A 19,267-nucleotide genomic window follows, 5' to 3' on the forward strand; every position below is an offset into this window, starting at 1 on the left:
CAATATTATGAGTCTTCCTTCCTTTCAAAGCCAAGATTTAGAATATAAACAATTCTAGCTAGGTATAAAAACCTAGTCAGTTGATTAATTCAAAGATATCATGGGACTCTTGGAACGTTGAACATTTTTACATCACTTAAGGTGATGTAAGGATGGAAGAGAATATGGGGCATCCAGGTGGCTCAATTGGTTAAGTGTCTGCCTTCAACTCAGGTCATGATCTCAGGGTGCTGGAATTGAGTCCTACGATGGGCTCCCTGCTCAGCAGGGAGTCTGCTTTTCCCTCTCCCTCTGCTCCTCCCCCCCCTCATATTCTCTTTCTCTCTCAAATGAATAAATAAAATCTTAAAAAAAAAAGGAGAGATAGAAGAGAATAATAATGAACTAGAAGAGGCTAGTTAACAGTTATATTCTTTACCCTCACTATAAAAGAGGAAGATGAAACATTAGGAGGACCCAGAGAAAAATAAGTAGAATATTGTTTTTAAGCTACTCATGCAATTAAAATGTGTATTGACATTTCCATACTTACCTAAATCCTAAAAGATTCCTTCCTTTCTCCATTATAGAAACTACCAAAAAAAAGTTATGAATTTCTTCCCTAGCTATATTATGTAAAACTGTAAATTCTCTATGATCTTTACCTCTTCCCTTGCTTTTTTCTCCTTCATATTTATCACCATTTCACGTACCTTTTATGTCACTTACTTTATTCATTGTGTATTAACTCAACACCCTCACAAAGTAAGCTCTAGAAGAGCAGGAAAATTTTCCTTAGCACCCAGAACAATGATTGGCACAAAATGACACACAATACCTGTTGAGTTACATATGGAAGGAGAATGGGATTAAAGTAGAGTGTAAAGTGTGGCAATCATCACAATTCTTAAAAACTAAAATTTTGTTCCTTTTCAAAGCATAGGTTCCAGTGTATGATTTTGACAGCTCTATTCAAAGAAAATGAAAATAAATCTGAAAATACCTCTAAAGGTAGTCAATATATCCATGATAATAAAGCAAACTAAATGGACAAAATATAGCCAAAACACATACAAGTATAGGATCTAAAAACCTTAAAAACAAACCAAACAAACAAAAAAATCTCATATTTAAGTTCAAAAGAAAGGGAACCCTCTAGATACCAAAAATAAAGAGGGAATTCAAAGTAGATACAGAAGCCAAGGGAGCCCAAAAAAGAATACAAACCACTCCAGGCCAGATATACACCTTAGGGACTGGAGGTTGGCAGGGTTACTGTTCAATACAGGTATCAGAGAAAATGCCTAATTCCCAGCACAAACCAAACTTCTGTTTATGAAACTGGACTAGATAAATTATACCCATCCATCAAGGGATTCAGTAAGAAACTTTGTGCCTTACTTCCAAACCTCAGAATACAAACAAAATGAGAAACTCATTCAATACATGTGTGAATATGGGTTCCATGTTTATAACAACTTCAGATGTGAGAAACCTCAAGCTAAGAAATAACCTCTAAAAACTGTCCTAGAACCAATGAATTCAGCCCCTATGGGCTCTAGTGAAAGCAAGTAAGAAAGATTATTACAGAAATGGTCCTAAAAAAAAAAAAAAGAAAGAAAGAAATGGTCCTAAATACTAGGACACCAAAAGTCTCAGAAAACAAACTCCCAGTAAGGATTAATTCAAAATAAAAAGTTAGGGCAGCCCGGGTGGCTCAGCGATTTACTACCGCCACTTGCTTTCAGCCCAGGGCATGATCTTGGAGACCCGGGATCGAGTCCCACATCAGATTCCCCACATGGAGCCCGCTTCTCCTTCTGCCTATGTGTGTGTGTGTGTGTGTGTGTGTGTGTCTACCCTGTGTCTCTCATGAATAAAGAAAATCTTTAAAAAATTTTTTTAAATAAAAAAATAAAAAGTTATAAACATACCCAGAAACAAACTATAGTCATCAAATATTACAATATGGTAATTAGTACCATGAAGTACAGATAATCGCCATCTAACTCATCTCTAACCACTCAATACCTTCCTAATTTGCTCTGGAGACCATGACTCCTCTCTTTGTTTGGGTATCTCTGTTTACATCAAGGATAAGAAAATGCCCCAGATTAGAAACAACACCTTATTATCATGGACAACATATTCTTTCCAAACAGGGAGGGAACATTTATAAAATGTGGCTATATGCTAGGCCACAAATCAAGTCTCAATAATTTCAAAGGACTGAAATTACAGGATTTGTTCTCTAACCATAATATAAGTATATTATGTATACTTATATTATATTATATATATATATTATATATAAGCAAATATAAGTATAAAGCAAAAAAAGATAACTATGAGGTCCCCTTATGTTTACAAGTTAAATACAATTCTAAATAACACATGAAACAGCATATGAAACAGCAATTTCCACATGATAATGGAAATTGAAATAAATTTCAACTTGAATGACAATAAAAGTACTATGGATCAAAACTTAGGCATTATAAATGTAGCTAAAACAGTGATATTTGGGAAATTTATAGCTTTAAAATAAATACATTAATAACAAAGAACGGTTATTGAACCAACTATATCAAGAAGTCAGAAAAACATCAAAATACACCCAAGAAAATAGAGGAAGGAAATAAATTGAAATGAAATAAAAGACTAAAATAATCAAAAAAGTCAAAGTTTCTTTGGGTTAAAAGATCTAATAAACTGATAAACCTTTGACAAAACAGATCAAGAAAAAAATAAGACTAAACACATCTTTAGGGACGCCTGGGTGGCTCAGCTATTGGGCGTCTGCCTTCAGCTCAGGGCATGATCCTGGAATCCGGGATCGAGTCCCACACATCAGGCTCCCTGCATGGAGCCTACTTCTCCCTCTGCCTGTGTCTCTGTCCCTCCGTGTCTCTCATGAATAAATAAATAAATCTTTTAAAAAATTAATTAATTAATTAACACATCTTTCCCCAAAGATGTTTATCTTGCACTATCTCTTCAACATTCTTACATTCCAGATCATAAAAATATTTCCCTTATGTCACATTCTGAATGTAATAGCTCCCCGTGAGCTATGATAAGTACTGAATTACCTGAAGTAACTTAAGGCAGCTTTAGGGCCTAAAAATTAAAATGATCTGGGGGCGCCTGGGTGGTTCAGTCGGTTAAGTGTCTGATCTTGATTTCAGCTCAGGTCATGATCTCAGAGTTGTGACATCAAATGACAAGTCGGGCTCTGCACTGGGTGTGGAGCCTGCTTTAAGATTCTTTCTCTTCCCTTTCCTCTGCACCTCCACCCCCAAAAATAAATAAAATTATCTGGGCAGCCCAGGTGGCTCAGCGGTTTAGCACCACCTTCAGCCCAGGGCGTGATCCGGGGGTCCCGGGATTGAGTCCCACGCCAGGCTCCTTGCATGGAGCCTGCTTCTCCCTCTGCCTGTGTCTGTTCCTCTCTCTCTCTCTGTGGCTCTCATGAATAAATAAATAAAACCTTTAAAAAATAAAAATAAAAAATAAAAAAATAAAATTATCTGATTCTTCTAAATTTCTATTTCTTTCCAAAAAAAATTTTCAATTAAGTTGCTATAGAACAAAACAAAAACACAAATAACCTGAACTTAAGATGTAGTATGACAAGAAATCCTCCTTTCCAGTCTCCACTTGTCAGAAATAGCGGCTAGTGTGAGGTAACCCAAATGTGTGCAGAAAAGGTGGGGAAGCAAAGGGGGGAAAGGGAATGTCAAGAAGAGATTTAGTGTATTAAATGCTAGATAATCAGCCACAGAAAATTGTATTAGTTAACTATACAAAGGTTTCAAGGATCTCCATCACCTTAACAACTAATGATTTATTTATAAAACTTTATGATTAACATAAATAACTGCAGATATACTTACAGTACCACCTACTATTCTTCCTAGTGGATACCATGCTCTTTCATCAAACCAATTTAAAAATTCATAGAACCCATGGGATGCAAGATGATGTGTTGATCTATAGTTAAACCTAGAGAAAAGAGGAAAAAAGGAAATGTTATGAAAGTGTACTTACCAGAAAGAAATAGCCCTATCTTGTTAATACTATAAATGTAAATATATGGCTACATACTTATTTCTTTCATAGAAATTGAATAATATTATTCTCCAAGGAATAGGCTTATACTACTTGTATATGACTAAAAACAAAGGACCCCCCCCTTCAAAAAACCACACTTACAAAATAAATAATGCTCAAATTAACATTTGGCCATTGCTTAGATACAGGTGGCAGTACACAGCTACATATTTGAACAAAAAAGGTGAGGGTACATGGAATTCACCACATGGTCCAAGTCAATGATTCTCAAAAGATAAAGAATCACTGACGGAAGACAGCAACAAAACGAAAGAAGCATACCTGACATGATCACCTTCAATTCTACAACCCTAAAAACTACAGGAATAAAGAATAAATTATAATTGCACTAGAACCATAAGAGAATACTATTCGAGCACTGTAAAACGAGAATATGACCTTAAGGAATGAGAAATTTAATCAATGAAAGACAAAAGACAAATGAGAAGAAATGCACTGCAGCATTTTTAGACAAATTTCAACAAATACAAAACTAAGCACATCTAAAAAAATTTGAGAAAAGTAAGCAATATGAAAGCTATGCATCACATACAATTGGAATGCCACAGGAAGCAGAAATGAGCCTATCTGAAGAGACTAAGAAGCCACAGCAGCCTGAAAGGATCTAACAACTGTAAATATGTATAACCCTCAACATCCAAGCACCTAAATATATTAAGCAAATGTAGCAGATCCAAAAGCAGAAACAGACAGCAATACAATAGTATTAGGGGACTTCAATATCTACTTTCAATACTGGACACATCATGCAAAGAGAGTATCAGTAAGTGATATCAGGCTTGAACTACACTCAAACCAAATGAATCTAACAAATTAATACAGAACATCGTATATGACAGTGGCAGAGCCCATATTATTCTCAGGCACATACAGAATTTTCTCCAGAATATATCATATGTTAGGTCACAAAAACAAGTCTTAACAAATTTTAAAAGACTGAAATTATATCAAGTGTCTTTTACAACCATCATAAGACTCTAGAAATCAATAAGAAAACTGGAGAATTCAAAAACATGTGGAAATTGAAAATATGGTCCTGAACAATCAATAAGCCAAAGGAGAAAAAAAAAAGGACAATTAAAAACTCTCTTGAGACAAACACAAATGGAAATACAATACAGTAAAACTTAGAGAATGCATCAAAAACGATTTAAGAGGGAGGTTTAGAGCAATAAACATGTACATTAATATAAAAACAGATTTCAAACAACAAAACTTTACATCTCAAGGAACTAGGAAAATAACAAAGATCAGAGCAAAGACAAATGAAATAAAGACTAGAAAAACGAAAGATCAACAAAACAAAGAACTGGTGATTTTGAAAAGATAAACTGACAGAACCTTTAGCTAGACCAGGAAAAGAGAGACAACTCAGATAAATAAAATCAGAAATGATACTACAAAAATGCAAAGGATCATAGGAGACTACTATGAACATTTATATATCAACAAATTGGACAACTAGAAGAAATGAACAATTAAAAAACATATAACCTACATCAAGATTGAACCAGGAAGAAATAGAAAATCTAAACAGACCAGTAATAACTAAGAAGATTGAATCAGTAATCAAAAATTTCCCATGAAAGAAAACCCCAACAAGATGGCATCAATGGCAAATTCTATCAAACATTTAAAGAATAATTAATGCCAATCCTTCTCAAACTCTTCCAAAAAATCAGACAATACTTCCAAAACTCAATTTATGAGACCAGATTTACACTATCAAAGCCAAACAAGGGCACTAGAAGATAAAATTATAAGCCAATGTCCCTGATGAGCATACATGTAAAAATCAAGAAAATACTAACAAATCAAATTCAATAGCACATTCTTCAATACAACATGATCATAATCATACAGCATGATCAACAGGTATTTATCCCTAGGAGTCAAGGATGGCTCAACATATGGCAATCAATAAATGTAATATACCACGTATTAATAAAAATGATGAAAAAATCATATGGTCATTTCAATAGATGCAGAAAAGACATCTGGCAAAATTCAACATCCTTTCATGACAAAAAATTCTCAACAAATTGGGTATAGAAGGAAGGGTACCTCAACATAGTAAAAGTCACACATGACAAGCCCACAGCTAAGTCATACTCCATGGTGAAAATTTAAAAGATTTTCTTCTAAGATCAGGAACAAGACAAGGGTGCCCACTGTAAACACTTCTATTCAACATAAAACTAAAATCCTAGCCAGAGCAGTTTGGGCAGGTGGGGTGGGGAAGGCATCCAAGTTAGAAAAGAAGAAGCAAAACCGCAGCAGACATGATCTTATATACAGAAAAACCTACAGACTCCATCAAATAACTGTGAGAATAACAAAAAAGATTCAGTAAAGGTGCAGGTTACAAAATCATCATTCAAAACTCCGCTGCATTTCTATGTACTAACTGAAATATCTCAAAGAGAAATCAGGAGTGCAATCCCATTTACAATAGTATTAAAGTCAATAAAAGGGCAGCCTGGGGATCCCTGGGTGGCACAGCGGTTTAGCGCCTGCCTTTGGCGCAGGGCACGATCCTGGAGACCCGGGATCGAATCCCACGTCGGGCTCCCTGCGTGAAGCCTGCTTCTCCCTCTGCCTTTGTCTCTGCCTCTCTCTCTCTCTCTGTGTGACTATCATGAATAAATAAATAAAATCTTTAAAAAAAATAAATAAATAAAAAATTAAAAAAAAAAAAAAGGGCAGCCTGGGTGGCTCAGCAGTTTAGCGCCGGCCTTCAGCCCAGGGCCTGACCCTGGAGACCTGGGACCGAGTCCCCCATCAGGCTCCGTGTATGGAACCTGCTTCTCCCTCTGCCTAGGTCTCTGCCTCTCTTTCTCTGTCTCTCTCTCTCTCTGTGTATCTCTCATGAATGAATAAATAAAATCTTTAAAAAATAAATAAAGTCAATAAAGTACTTAGGAATTAATTTAACCAAAGTGAAAAACATGCACACTGAAAACTACATGATGAAAGACCTAAGTAAATGGAAAAGATACACCATGTTCTTGAATCCATTAATTACATTACATTGTTACATTAATACATTAATATTGTTACATTAATATTGTTAAAATGACCACAGTACCCAAAGCAGTCTATATATTCTAAGCAATCGCTATAAAAATTACAATAATATTTTTCACAGAAATAAAAAAATAATCCAACAACGTGTATGGTACCACAAAAGACTTTGATTACCCAAGGCAATCTTAAAAAGAAGGCGGTATCACAAAGGTGGAGGACTTCAAACACTATTACAAAGTTATAGTAAACGAAACAGTATGGTACTAGCATAAAAAAAAGAAATAGACCATTGGAACAGAATATGGGGCCAAGAAATAAAATCACACATGCATGGAGTCAATTAATCTTCGACAAGGGTGCCAAGTATAAGCAATGGGGAAAGAATAATCTCTTTAATGGTGTTGGGAAAACTGGATATTACATGTGAAAAAGAATAAAAGTGTACTCCTATCTTATACCACACACACAAATTTTTTTTTAAGATTTTATTTATTTATTCATGAGCAACACACAAAATGAGAGAGAGAGGCAGAGACACAGGCAGAGGGAGAACCAGGCTCCATGCAGGGAGACCGATGTGGGACTCAATCCTGGAGTCCAGGATCACACCCTGGGCCGAAGGCAGGCACGAAACCACTGAGCCACCCAGAGATCCCACACACACAAAAATTAACTCAAAATACATTATAGAGTTATATTAACACCTAAAACCATAAAACTCTAGAAAGCAAAACAAAAAAACAGAAAAAGTTCCTTGACATTGTCCTTGGCAATGATGGGGGGCAGGGCATCAAAAACACAACCAACACAAACAACAAAATATTTTTAGTATATGTGCTGCCGAAGCAAGCACTACAAACAAAATAAAGTGAGACTGTATCAAACAAAAAGTTGGTGCAATGAAAAAAATAATATGAAAAGGCAGTCAATGCAATGAGAAAAAATATTTGCAAACCATATACCTAATAAGAAGTTAATATCTAAAATATATGAGGAACTGAGGCCACTCAAAAACCTCCCCAAGGGTGCCTGGGTAGCTTGGTTGGTTAAGCGTCTGCCTTCGGCTCAAGTCCTGGGATGGAGCCCCAAGTCGGGCTCCTTGCTCAGCAGGGAGTCTAGTCTGCTTCTCCCTCTCCACCACTTATTCTCTCTCTCTTTCTCACCCTGTGTCTCTCTCTTTCAATAAATCTTTAAACATACACACACACACACACACACACATACACATACACACACCTCCCCAAAACAAAAACTAATCTGGAGGGTATTATACTATGAAGAAATAAGCCAGACAGAGAAAGAAAAATATATGGTATCACTTGGAAGTGGACTACCTTAAAAAAAAAAAAAAAAAAAAAAAAAAAAAGTTTAACTTAGAGTGGTGGTAGCCAGGGGATGTGGGATTGGGACAAATGGGGAGATGATGGTCAAAAGGTACAAACTTTCAGTTACAATATGAATAAATTCTAAGGATTTACCATACACCATCATGGTGACTATAGTTAATAATACCACTTTATACACTTGAAATTTGTTGAATTAGATCTTAAGGGTCCTCATCAAAAAAAAAAAAAAAGCAACATGTGAGACAATACATATGATTAAATTATGTGATTATTTCACAATTTAGGTCTATCAAATCATCAGTGTATTTAAATATATGCAACTTTGTCAATTATATTTCAATAAAGCTGGAAAAAGGATTATGAGAAAAATTAAGAAATTTAAAGATAAATCCAGAAGGTTTTACATTTCTCTTACCTGGGAAAAAGAAACCTCATATATATCTCAATAGATTTCAAAATGCCACTGATAACTACAAGTCTCTGGATTTTTACCCCATAATCTCCAGTCCTCTCCCTGTTTCCTGTGCAGGCAGCCTCCTCTACCCAAGATCCTCTCATTATCACTCTAACTCTCCCCAAGAGATGTCAATCACTCTTGGGTCTCTTTAATAATTATTACCAGCAAGCCCAAGAATCTACCTGCCTACATCTGGTTTTTTTGTTTGGGCTTGGTTTTGTCCTTGAATGTCACAGAGGCATCTCCAACTCAATATCCAACTAAACTCATGATCAGACTCCTATCTACCCCCAACACATATAAACATACTCTGCCTGCTTTTACGATATTCTACCACCTAAGTTAAAGACAAAAATTTAGAGGTCATCCTTGACCTCCATCCTTCTCCTTCACATCCTACACACAAATCATAATCAAGTTGTCATTTACTCCTTAAATATCTCTGAAATTTGTCCACTATAACCGCTATCACAAAAATACAAAAGATCATAAGAGACTACTATGAACAGTTATACACCAACAAATTGGACAGTTTGTCCCCTCCTTCCCTACTCTGATACCAGCACTCTAACCCAGGCTATCATCCTAACCAAACTCCTGCAGTAGTCTCCAACTCATCTCCTAGATATCCAATCTGTACACATCTCAACAAAGAACATCTTTTCAGAATGCAAATGTGATCATACTGTAATTTTCTACTAATATTCAAAGGCTTCCCCTATTAAAAATTAAAAAAAAAAACACAAGTATTTAAAAAGGAAGGAACCTCCACTTATTATAAAGCCATACACACTTTAGCTCTTAAATAATGCTACAGTCTCATTTCATACCTTACTATATTCCTACTACCCAGATATAGTAGCCCCCTTTAACTGTGAGGGATAACATTCCAAGCCCCCCAATGAATATCTGAAATTGTAAATGGAACAGAATCCTTTACATACTGCATTTTTTTCATATACATACCTATGATGATTAAGTTTAACTTTATAAATTAGGCACAGAGAGTAACAATCATAATAAAATAGAATTATAACAATATAGTGTAATAAAAGTAATGTGAATATGGTCTCTCAAAATATTTTACTGTATGGTACTCATCCTTCTTATGATGATATGAGATGATAAACTGCCCACATGATGAGATAAAATGAGGTGAATGATATAGGCATTATGATGTAGCATTAGGCTACTGCTGACCTTCTGACAGGAGGATCATGTGCTTCAGGACTACAGTTAACTGAAACCACAGAAAGCAAAAGCAGATAAAGAGGGGATTACTGTACCCATCTTTCAGTTCTCCAGACTCACTTTGTTCCTTCCTAGGATCTTCAGACTGCTAATTCCCTCTCTCTGGATCACTAATATCTCCCACTCATCCTAAATAACTCACGCTTCAAATTTCAGCACATTTCTAAGGATGATATTGTGAAAAGGTATAGTGTGCTTTTTTCTTCCTAACACTTGCCAAAGATGTAATTTCACATCAGTTCACTTAATATTTACCTCACTAGATAAACACTCCCATCAGGATACCACTGTCTCCAGCATCCAGGACACCACGTAACACAAGTAGCCCTCAAATATTTAAATGAATAACTGATTTCATAAGTATGTTTTTCAGTAGGGGTGAGATACAATCAAGCTACTTTGATAGGTACCTAATGCCAGTTTGAAATAGTATCCCCAAATTAAAGACAAGGAACAAATTTTAACTACACTTCCTGGGATCTAAGCCTAAAGGCATAATTAAAAAGTTAGGATAAACAAGAAAGCTCATTAAGATTCTATTAAAAACCTAGTCAAGGTACCTAAAAACTAAACATAAATATAAGCAGAATGTGTTTAGTCCCATTTTATCCCCAGGATCAAGTGACTCCTGGTATGCGAGACTCCCAGAATTCCCTGATGGAATCTTACATACCCATTCTCTTTGATTTTCAGTTAGCTTCCTCCTGTCTAAATTATCATTTGTTTTTCTATCCATTTTCTGGCTGTTTCCAACCCATCACAATGAACAATCTTCTGAATGCCCTTATCGCTTTCATTGTTTTTTACTTCCTGGAAGTGAAACAACAGGACTATAAAAGGCAGTACATCCAATTCACAGGGTACTTTTAGTGTTATAGTAGTCACTATTTTTTTTAGACCCATAATATAGTACCACATCCTCATCCTCCCCTACCATAAGACACACTACTTAAGTAATCTAAGTGTCCTGTGTGATAGCTAAATTAACTGTGACTGTAGGGGTAAATAAATAAAAAGTGGACACTCTATCCAAGAGTTCTTTCTTGTTGCTTAGTAATATTACTAATATAGGATTACCAAATTTGGTTCTTGCCAACAATGGTAACTATATGTTGATATTTCTATGGTAACTCCTGATGTTGAGTACTTTTCATATATTTACTGGCCATTAAAATTTCCTCTTGGGTAAAAGTGTATGTTGAAATACTTCGCACATTTTTTTTTCTAGGTGATTTAAGTTCTTTATAAGCTGTAAAAACCTCTTTCATTCCGTGGCCTCTCTTTTCATCACAATGGTATTTAAAAGAATAGAAATTCTTCACTTACACACCTAAATTTACCAACATTCTGCTATAGGCTCGTGTTTTACTCCTAGGTAAAAATAAAGTCCTAACCCACCCTAAAGTCATAAGGATATTGTTTAATTGTCTTCTTCATAACAGTTTACAATTTCAACTTATTTATTTAGGTCTTTAATATACCTAGAATGGGTTATTTTACATGGTGTGAAATAGGGATTGAATTTTATTTTTATTTTCTCTTTTTAAATAATCGTTCCACCATCATTTTTTAAAACAACTAGGGGCGCCTGGGTGGCTTAGTCGGTTGGGCATCTGCCTTTGGCTCAGGCCATGATCCTGGGATCCCCGTATCAAACCCCGCATGGTGCTCCCCACTCAGTGGGGAGCCTGCTTCTCCCTCTCCCTCTGCCTGCTGCTCCCACTGTTTGTGCTCTCTGTCAAATAAATAAATAAAATCTTCAAAACAATCCTATCTTTTCTCCACTCCTCTGAAGTTCCACCTCCATCATATATTAAGGATTTGTTAATGTGCAGATCTGTTTCTGGATTGTCTTGTTCAAGTGATCTTTATTTCTATCCTTGTATCAGTAATATGTAATCTTCATTACTGGAGCTTTAAATTATATCTTGACACCTGGAAGAACTTTCTTATTAATTGTGCCTTTTATTTTGTCCTTTTGCATTTTTATATAAATTTTAAAATAAAGCTTGTCAATTCCACCAAAAAAAGAAAATGTGAGGCTTTGATTAGAGGTCCATTAACTCCACAAACCACTTTGGGGAGAATTAACATCCTTAAAATACTTGACAAATCCATAAATATAGTATATCTTCTTCATTTAAAACTTTAACGTCTCTCCAGAAAATGTGTAGTTTCACTTTACAGGTCTTGCACATCTTTGCTTAGATTTATTCCCATCTTTAATGGTATATTCATTTAATTTTTTAAAATTCTGCTTGACATTGACAGGAAATCTCTTTATATTTTTATATTGATTTTCTAACCAGAAATATTGCAAATGCTTATTAATTTCAATAATTTATCATTAGATCCCTTCAGACTTTAAATTTGAAAATCAATAAACATCCCCGTGACTGTTAAAAACATATAGATGTGCCAAAGACACTTTAGGTTTTGAAAGCTCTGTTAGAATAAGTAGTTTTTTCCTATTTCAGTCTATTCAAAATATCAGTCCTTACAACTGACAATCTTTTCAATTAGCAGAAAAATAGAAGAATATTAATTTCAAAGTAAACAAAGTTAATCAAAATAGTTAAGACATACAGTATGAAATTCCAAAATGGAATAAGCTACAGCATTTCAAACTTTTAAGGGCATACAAACTTTATTCAAACAAAATCGTTATGAAAAATAAAAGATAAAGTATACTTTTCAAAAGAAATTTAAGTTGAAATTTATAATATTTACTTATAAAGCCAAACAGGAAGAACAATTAGATGCTTTCAGTGAATACAGAATCTTAAACTTGAGGTTACATATCATAGTTGCAATGATGTTAACCATGTCATCTAATTTATTTCAGCATTTTGGTTCACAAAATTGATATTTGTCTATCAGTTAAAATTTTTACAAGGGAGAATTTTTAAATGTTTTCCTTGTTGTTAAAGATACTGTACAATTAGATGGAGAAATCGGTATGGAGCCTAACAGAAAATTGATTGAAGACTAACTACAAAATTTTTGTATTTCTCATCATGTGTGTGTATGTGTACACATACATATAAACTATATTTGTAAAATTAAACCAGAAGCATGCAAATCCAAATTTATAAAATATCATGACATTGTGCCGCCAATTCAGTTTCTAGTATAGTTTGATTATTTTCTTTTATGTGAATTCCCAGGATACCTCTGTGGAAGCATTAAACATCCAATCCAAACTAATCTTTTTTTTCCAAAGACATACAAATGGCAACAGATATATGAAAAGATGTTCAACATCACTCATCACCAGGGAAATGCAAATCAAAACCACAATGAGATACTACCTCACACCTGTTAGAACGACTATTTTTTAAAAAGACAAGAAATGACAAGTATTGGCAAAGATGTGGAGAAAACGGCTCCCTCATACACACTGTCATAGGGATGGCGCAGCCACTATGGAAAGTAGCATGTAAGTTACTCAAAAAAACTAAAAATAGAACTAGCATATCATCCAGTAATTCCATCTCAAAAAGATATCTGCACCCCAAGGTTCACTGCAGCACAGTTGAGATATGGAGACAATTTATCAACTAATGAGTAAAGAAAATGTGGCATGTACACACAACTCAAATATTATTCAGCCATTAAAAAGAAGGAAACCCTGCCATTTGTGGCAACAAGGATGGACCCTGAAGGTATGCTAAGTAAAATAAAACAGAGAAAGACAGATACTATATGATCCTAAAAAAAACCCCTCATAATCAGAGAGCACACTGGTTGGTGGTTGCCAGAGGTAGGGAATGGGGGAGGGTGAAATGGGTGAAGGTGGTCAAAAGGTATAAACTTCCAATTATATGATAAATAAGTCCTCTGACATAATGTATAGCATGATAACTATAATTAACAATACTGTACTGTACGTTTGAAAGTTGCTAAGGGAGTAGATCTTAAAAATTCTCATCACAAAAATAAAATATATAATTAAATTTACTGTATTAATCATTTTGCAGCATCTATATATATCAAATAATTATGTTGTACACCTAAAACTAATAGATTGTTATATGTTAAATAATCTAAATTTAAAAAAAGGTTTTTTATTTTTTTTTAAAAGGAACCCAGGGGGGAAACGTTAGTAACTTAGGAGAAAAAACAAATATCTCAATCGAAACAAATATAAAAAGCATTTGGACTGACAACACAAATACACTTGATTCTATTATTAAGGAACTGAAACATAAATTTATCAATTTTTAGTTTCACCTTCATATTGTTCAATTTTAGCATGGTCATTCTCAGGCCTTTGTTCCATCTACATAGAAACCCACCACAGCCATACATTATATTCTTCCTCATGCAATCCTCTCAAACCTGAAATTCACTCTTGAAGAATCTTCTCTAATATTCCATCCCCCCACACTCCCGAGTCCTTTCACTTGTGCCTTGAAAACATCATTTTGGAACCTCTACTGTAGTTCACCTCATAATGAAATATCTTTTCTCTGTGATTTTTGTATCCTTGGAGGTATCTTATAGTTCCTGGCACTTCATTCACGAGGTTCAACTAATGTTTAGTTAATTCTCCTTTTTTGGAACACCAGTAATTAGAACATTGACTTAAATTTTTATCTTCTATTCTCTTCTTCATTAAACCCATGCAGCTGTGTGCACAAAAGCAGTCAATTTTAGCATGTCCAATTTACATATTAAAAAAATTTTTAAGTAGCGAGAATAGGAGGTTACAGAGAAAACAAGAGGACCATAAAGTGGTAACTATTGAAGCTGAGTGATGTATGCCTAGAGGTTCATTATATTATTAGATCTACTTTTGTGTATGTTTGAAAATGTGTGGATAAATATATAGTTTACATATATACACGTATGTATATATGAAATTGTAATAACATTTATATAGATACACATATTATTTACATAATTATACATATAAGGAACATGATACATATATATTAATAAAACAAACAGGTATGTGGCTTCTAGAAGCAAGTTCTTTATTCCTATGTTCTTACTTTTCTTTGTTTTCTATAGATACATGGAAAGGCAGTTATAAAATACAGTGTCTCTGAAGAGTCAGATGTATGTATATATGTAAACTTTATTATGGAAAGTATCACAAATACACTCACTCTCATACATACAAATTAGTTTTCCCCAAGTAAAACTAGGTAAACAGACTGAAAAATGATGCATTAAAGGTTAGAAATCACCAAAATAAAATGGAAATAAAAGAAAAAAGTGGTAAAATAACATCTATCTTAAAATAGTCTGAGAACACTATCAGATTTTACATATATCCATTCTTTTATTCATATTGTCAAGTAACTTTCAGTATTTTAACTTCAATAATGTAATGTTTTGAAACAAATATGACAAAAGATAATTATTAATACAGATGGTAGCTACATGAGGTTCTTTATCGTTCTATCTACATTTGGTTTATATAACGTTTTCATGAGTTTTTTTTTTTTTTAAATAATGAATGCCTCTACCAAATTCTCTCAACTCAATGTCGGAAGCCGTTCTGCAATTCCAATAATGTGTGGAAAAATGACTTCATTAAGACAGACAAAATAATTTTCACATGGACATTTTTACTTTCTGAAAGGGGCATATCAATAATTCCACTACTTCCTGGTAACAAGCAAACTGGCAGCTCAAAGATACAAGGAAAAAAAGTGAGGATAAAAGAGCACAGTGTGATTTTTAAATTTGATAAAGAAAGTGCAATAGCCACATTACAAATTAAAAGAGGTCTTAAGAGATCCAATTTTACGCAGAAGCTAAGATACGTTAATTTTGCTTTCTTCTGCAATGTATATTTAGGTAAGACCTAAATGTTCTTTGGCTATTCAAAGACACTGCATTTTATAACTGCTTTTCCCTGTATCTATAGGAAACAATGAAAAGAAAATAGGAATAAAGAACTTACTTCTGGAAGCCATCCATCTGTTTTGTTTTTTTAATCCTTGCAAATCCCACAGTTCATTATTTCTTCATTACAATAAACCCATCAGAAGTTAAGAAAGGGGGCAGCCCGGGTGGTTTGGCGGTTTAGCGCCGCCTTCAGCCCAGGGCGTGATCCTGGGGACCCAGAATCGAGTCCCACGTCGGGCTCCCTGCATGGAGCCTGCTTCTCCCTCTCTCTCTCTCTCTGTCTGTCTCTCATGAATAAATGAATAAAATGTTTAAAAAAAAAGAGAAGTTAAGAAAGGTTTATGTACTTGATTTAGGGAGAAGAGACTACCTCCTCAAGTAGCAACATGCGATTAAATGATGAAATCTTATTTATGGAAAAAAGGTTATATTTCTTGGGTTCTAGTACAATCCTGTATTCAAACCATTACAGCTTAGAACTTTACAAGCTGATTTAAAGTTTATCCAGCATATACTGTATTGTTTCTTTATGAAAACAAATGCTAAATTCCATCTCATTTATAAATCAGTACTGTATCTTTATGAAAGAGAAGAAAAAGCCATTAACAGCTAAATTTTTCCTTCTGTAAATCTTGTTGGATGTAACCACTTGTACATTTGATTTTGGATTTATTTCATCTTATATGAAATAACCTAAAGTACACTCTAGACAGTAACAACAAAAACAAACTCTTATGATTATGAAGCAAAATACCACAATATACCCTTAATCTTAAAGGTTAAAAAAAAAAAAATTATGCCTCAGCCCTAAAATTAACCTACAGCTTTTCAACCTTCAAGAAGAAACCTCTGGGGGGAAAAAAAAGAAGAAACCTCTGAGGTGGGAAAGTGTTTTATTTATTTAATTAACATTTCCAATTCTCTACAAAAATATGGCAGTACGTCAGAAAAAATATTAACATAATTAGAAAATGCCTAAGAATAAATGAAGTGGAAAAACAGTATATTGTTATCCTTAATGCCATGATGAACCTTAAGGCATCTAATACCCTATGACTAGCTTTTGAAACATAATATATAGTATGTGTAGAATCCGAATTGGCAAAGCTAAGAAATAAAAGCTTCACTAATTTACAGGAGGAAGTAAAAGACAAAGTTCTAGCCCAAAAACAAGAGCTAAAGGCAGCACTGAAAGTAAAACCTTGACAAGTTTTCCAAGGGCCAGTTCTGTCATTTTCCCTAAATCACGTTACTTCTCTAAAACTGTCTACCAAATACATACAAGTAATTATATCTTCAACTAATGTTTCCTATTGGACATTTCTGGGGAAGGGAGGTGTGGGCGGGTGATGTTGCTTTTTTGTAACACTGGCATTAAATTGTCTCAAATAAGTGCCTGTTATAACAATTTCTACCTTTTTTCTATACAGATACAAGATTAATAGTTTTAGATAAATCTAAATTTTTATTTATTTATGATAGTCACACACACACATACACACACACAGAGAGAGAGAGAGAGAGAGAGAGAGAGAGACAGAGACATAGGCAGAGGGAGAAGCAGGCTCCATGCACCGGGAGCCCGACGTGGGATTCGATCCCAGGTCTCTAGGATCGCGCCCTGGGCCAAAGGCAGGCGCCAAACCGCTGAGCCACCCAGGGATCCCAGTTTTAGAAAAATTTAGAAACAAGATTTATGGAATAGATTCAAACTATAAGTAACCAGTCTAAATACAGAGGTAATGAGACACAAACATGTTCACATCCCCAAAGTGTTCTATCCACAATCTGATTTTAAGACAACACAAGTCTAGTTTAGCTCAGCCTTTGCAAATAAAAATCTAAGGAACAGAAGAGTCGATCAGAAACAGAAAAGAAGGGATCCCTGGGTGGCGCAGCGGTTTGGCGCCTGCCTTTGGCCCAGGGCGCGATCCTGGAGACCCGGGATCTAATCCCACATCGGGCTCCCGGTGCATGGAGCCTGCTTCTCCCTCTGCCTGTGTCTCTGCCTCTCTCTCTCTCTCTCTCTGTGACTATCATAAGTAAATAAAAATTTAAAAAAAAAAAAAAAAAGAAACAGAAAAGAAGAAAGAAACAAAAGGGAAGTAACAAATACAAGTAGCAAATGAGGGTTAGGAGAGGAGGGAGGGCAAATGGAGAGTGAGGGGCGGGGTACTGTACCAAGTATTACCACATCCCAACCTAGTCCCCTTAAGAGGGAAGTCTTGAATCACCCTAGTATTTTAATTTGCCTTGAGATGAGAAACCAGATTAACTAAACTTAGGTTTCTATGAAAGATAAGGATATATGGACTCCAAGTGAGGCCTCAAGGTTGTCCTCTTCGGAAAAACAACTTATCTCAATTTGACTGCTATGTCCTTCAAAACTTTCCCAAAACTCTTGCCTGTCAAAACATTAGAATAGTATATGCCTCTAAGGGTGGTTAATCTATACTGGGCATTAATATGGTTTTCATTTTTGAAAGATAAAAATCTTCTTTTCAAATTCTTGAGCAAGAAATATGCACCAGGTTTCTGTTAGGCCCTAAGAACAGAGCACTGGCAAAGTCACAGCTCTCCTGGAGTTTAAGTGCAATAAACACAAACCAGGTAATTACAGATTGAAAAAAAAAGCTTTGGAAGAAATGAAAGGGATGAAACCAAAGAGTAAAATAAGAAGAAGAGAAAGAGGGAGGAAGAAGGGGTAAATACTTCTTTAAACAAGGTAGAAGTAGAGTCTTATAATATTTGTGAGACCTTTAAGGATGGGAGTAACCGGTCATCCCAAAAGGGGAAAAGAGCTGTCTCTAGATAGAGAAACTAGCAAAGGCAAAGACCTTAAGATGGGAGTGTTCAGCATGTTTAAAAAGGAAGAGTAAGATGTTTAAGGGGAGTGGTGAAGAGACAAGTTTTGAGCTCTATTTATTAACAATTATTTTTAAAAATTGTTAACTGTCAGGTACTTTATAAGAACAGCTTTCATTTAATCGTCACACACAAAAATAAAACCTTTCAGGTAGTATACAATTTTATGCCCAGTCTACAGATGATTATACTAAGGCACAAAGATGTCAAATAACTTATCCAAAGTCGTAACAGCCATTAAGTCGTCAAGCTGGGATTTGAACTAGAGGGCTCTGACTCTGGTGGGTATGGTGAACCTTCTAAGTGGATTTCAAAGTTCTTTATACCACGGGGATTTGAAAATGTC

The 19,267-nt window shown here is 34.8% G+C and overlaps 1 protein-coding gene across 1 annotated transcript in view; it reads right to left on the minus strand.

The window, feature by feature from the left end:
• The window catches only part of STT3B (STT3 oligosaccharyltransferase complex catalytic subunit B), a 108,091-nt gene that overhangs the window by 58,010 nt on the left and 30,814 nt on the right, over positions 1 to 19,267 (minus strand). Inside the window, exon 2 of the mRNA XM_055321360.1 lies at positions 3,876 to 3,984. Within this exon, the coding sequence (XP_055177335.1) occupies positions 3,876 to 3,984 (109 nt within the window). The remainder of the gene's footprint in view (positions 1 to 3,875; positions 3,985 to 19,267) is intronic.

Source organism: Nyctereutes procyonoides, unplaced genomic scaffold, assembly GCF_905146905.1.
Source record: "Nyctereutes procyonoides isolate TBG_1078 unplaced genomic scaffold, NYPRO_anot_genome, whole genome shotgun sequence".
In the NCBI taxonomy this organism is placed as follows: domain Eukaryota; kingdom Metazoa; phylum Chordata; class Mammalia; order Carnivora; family Canidae; genus Nyctereutes; species Nyctereutes procyonoides.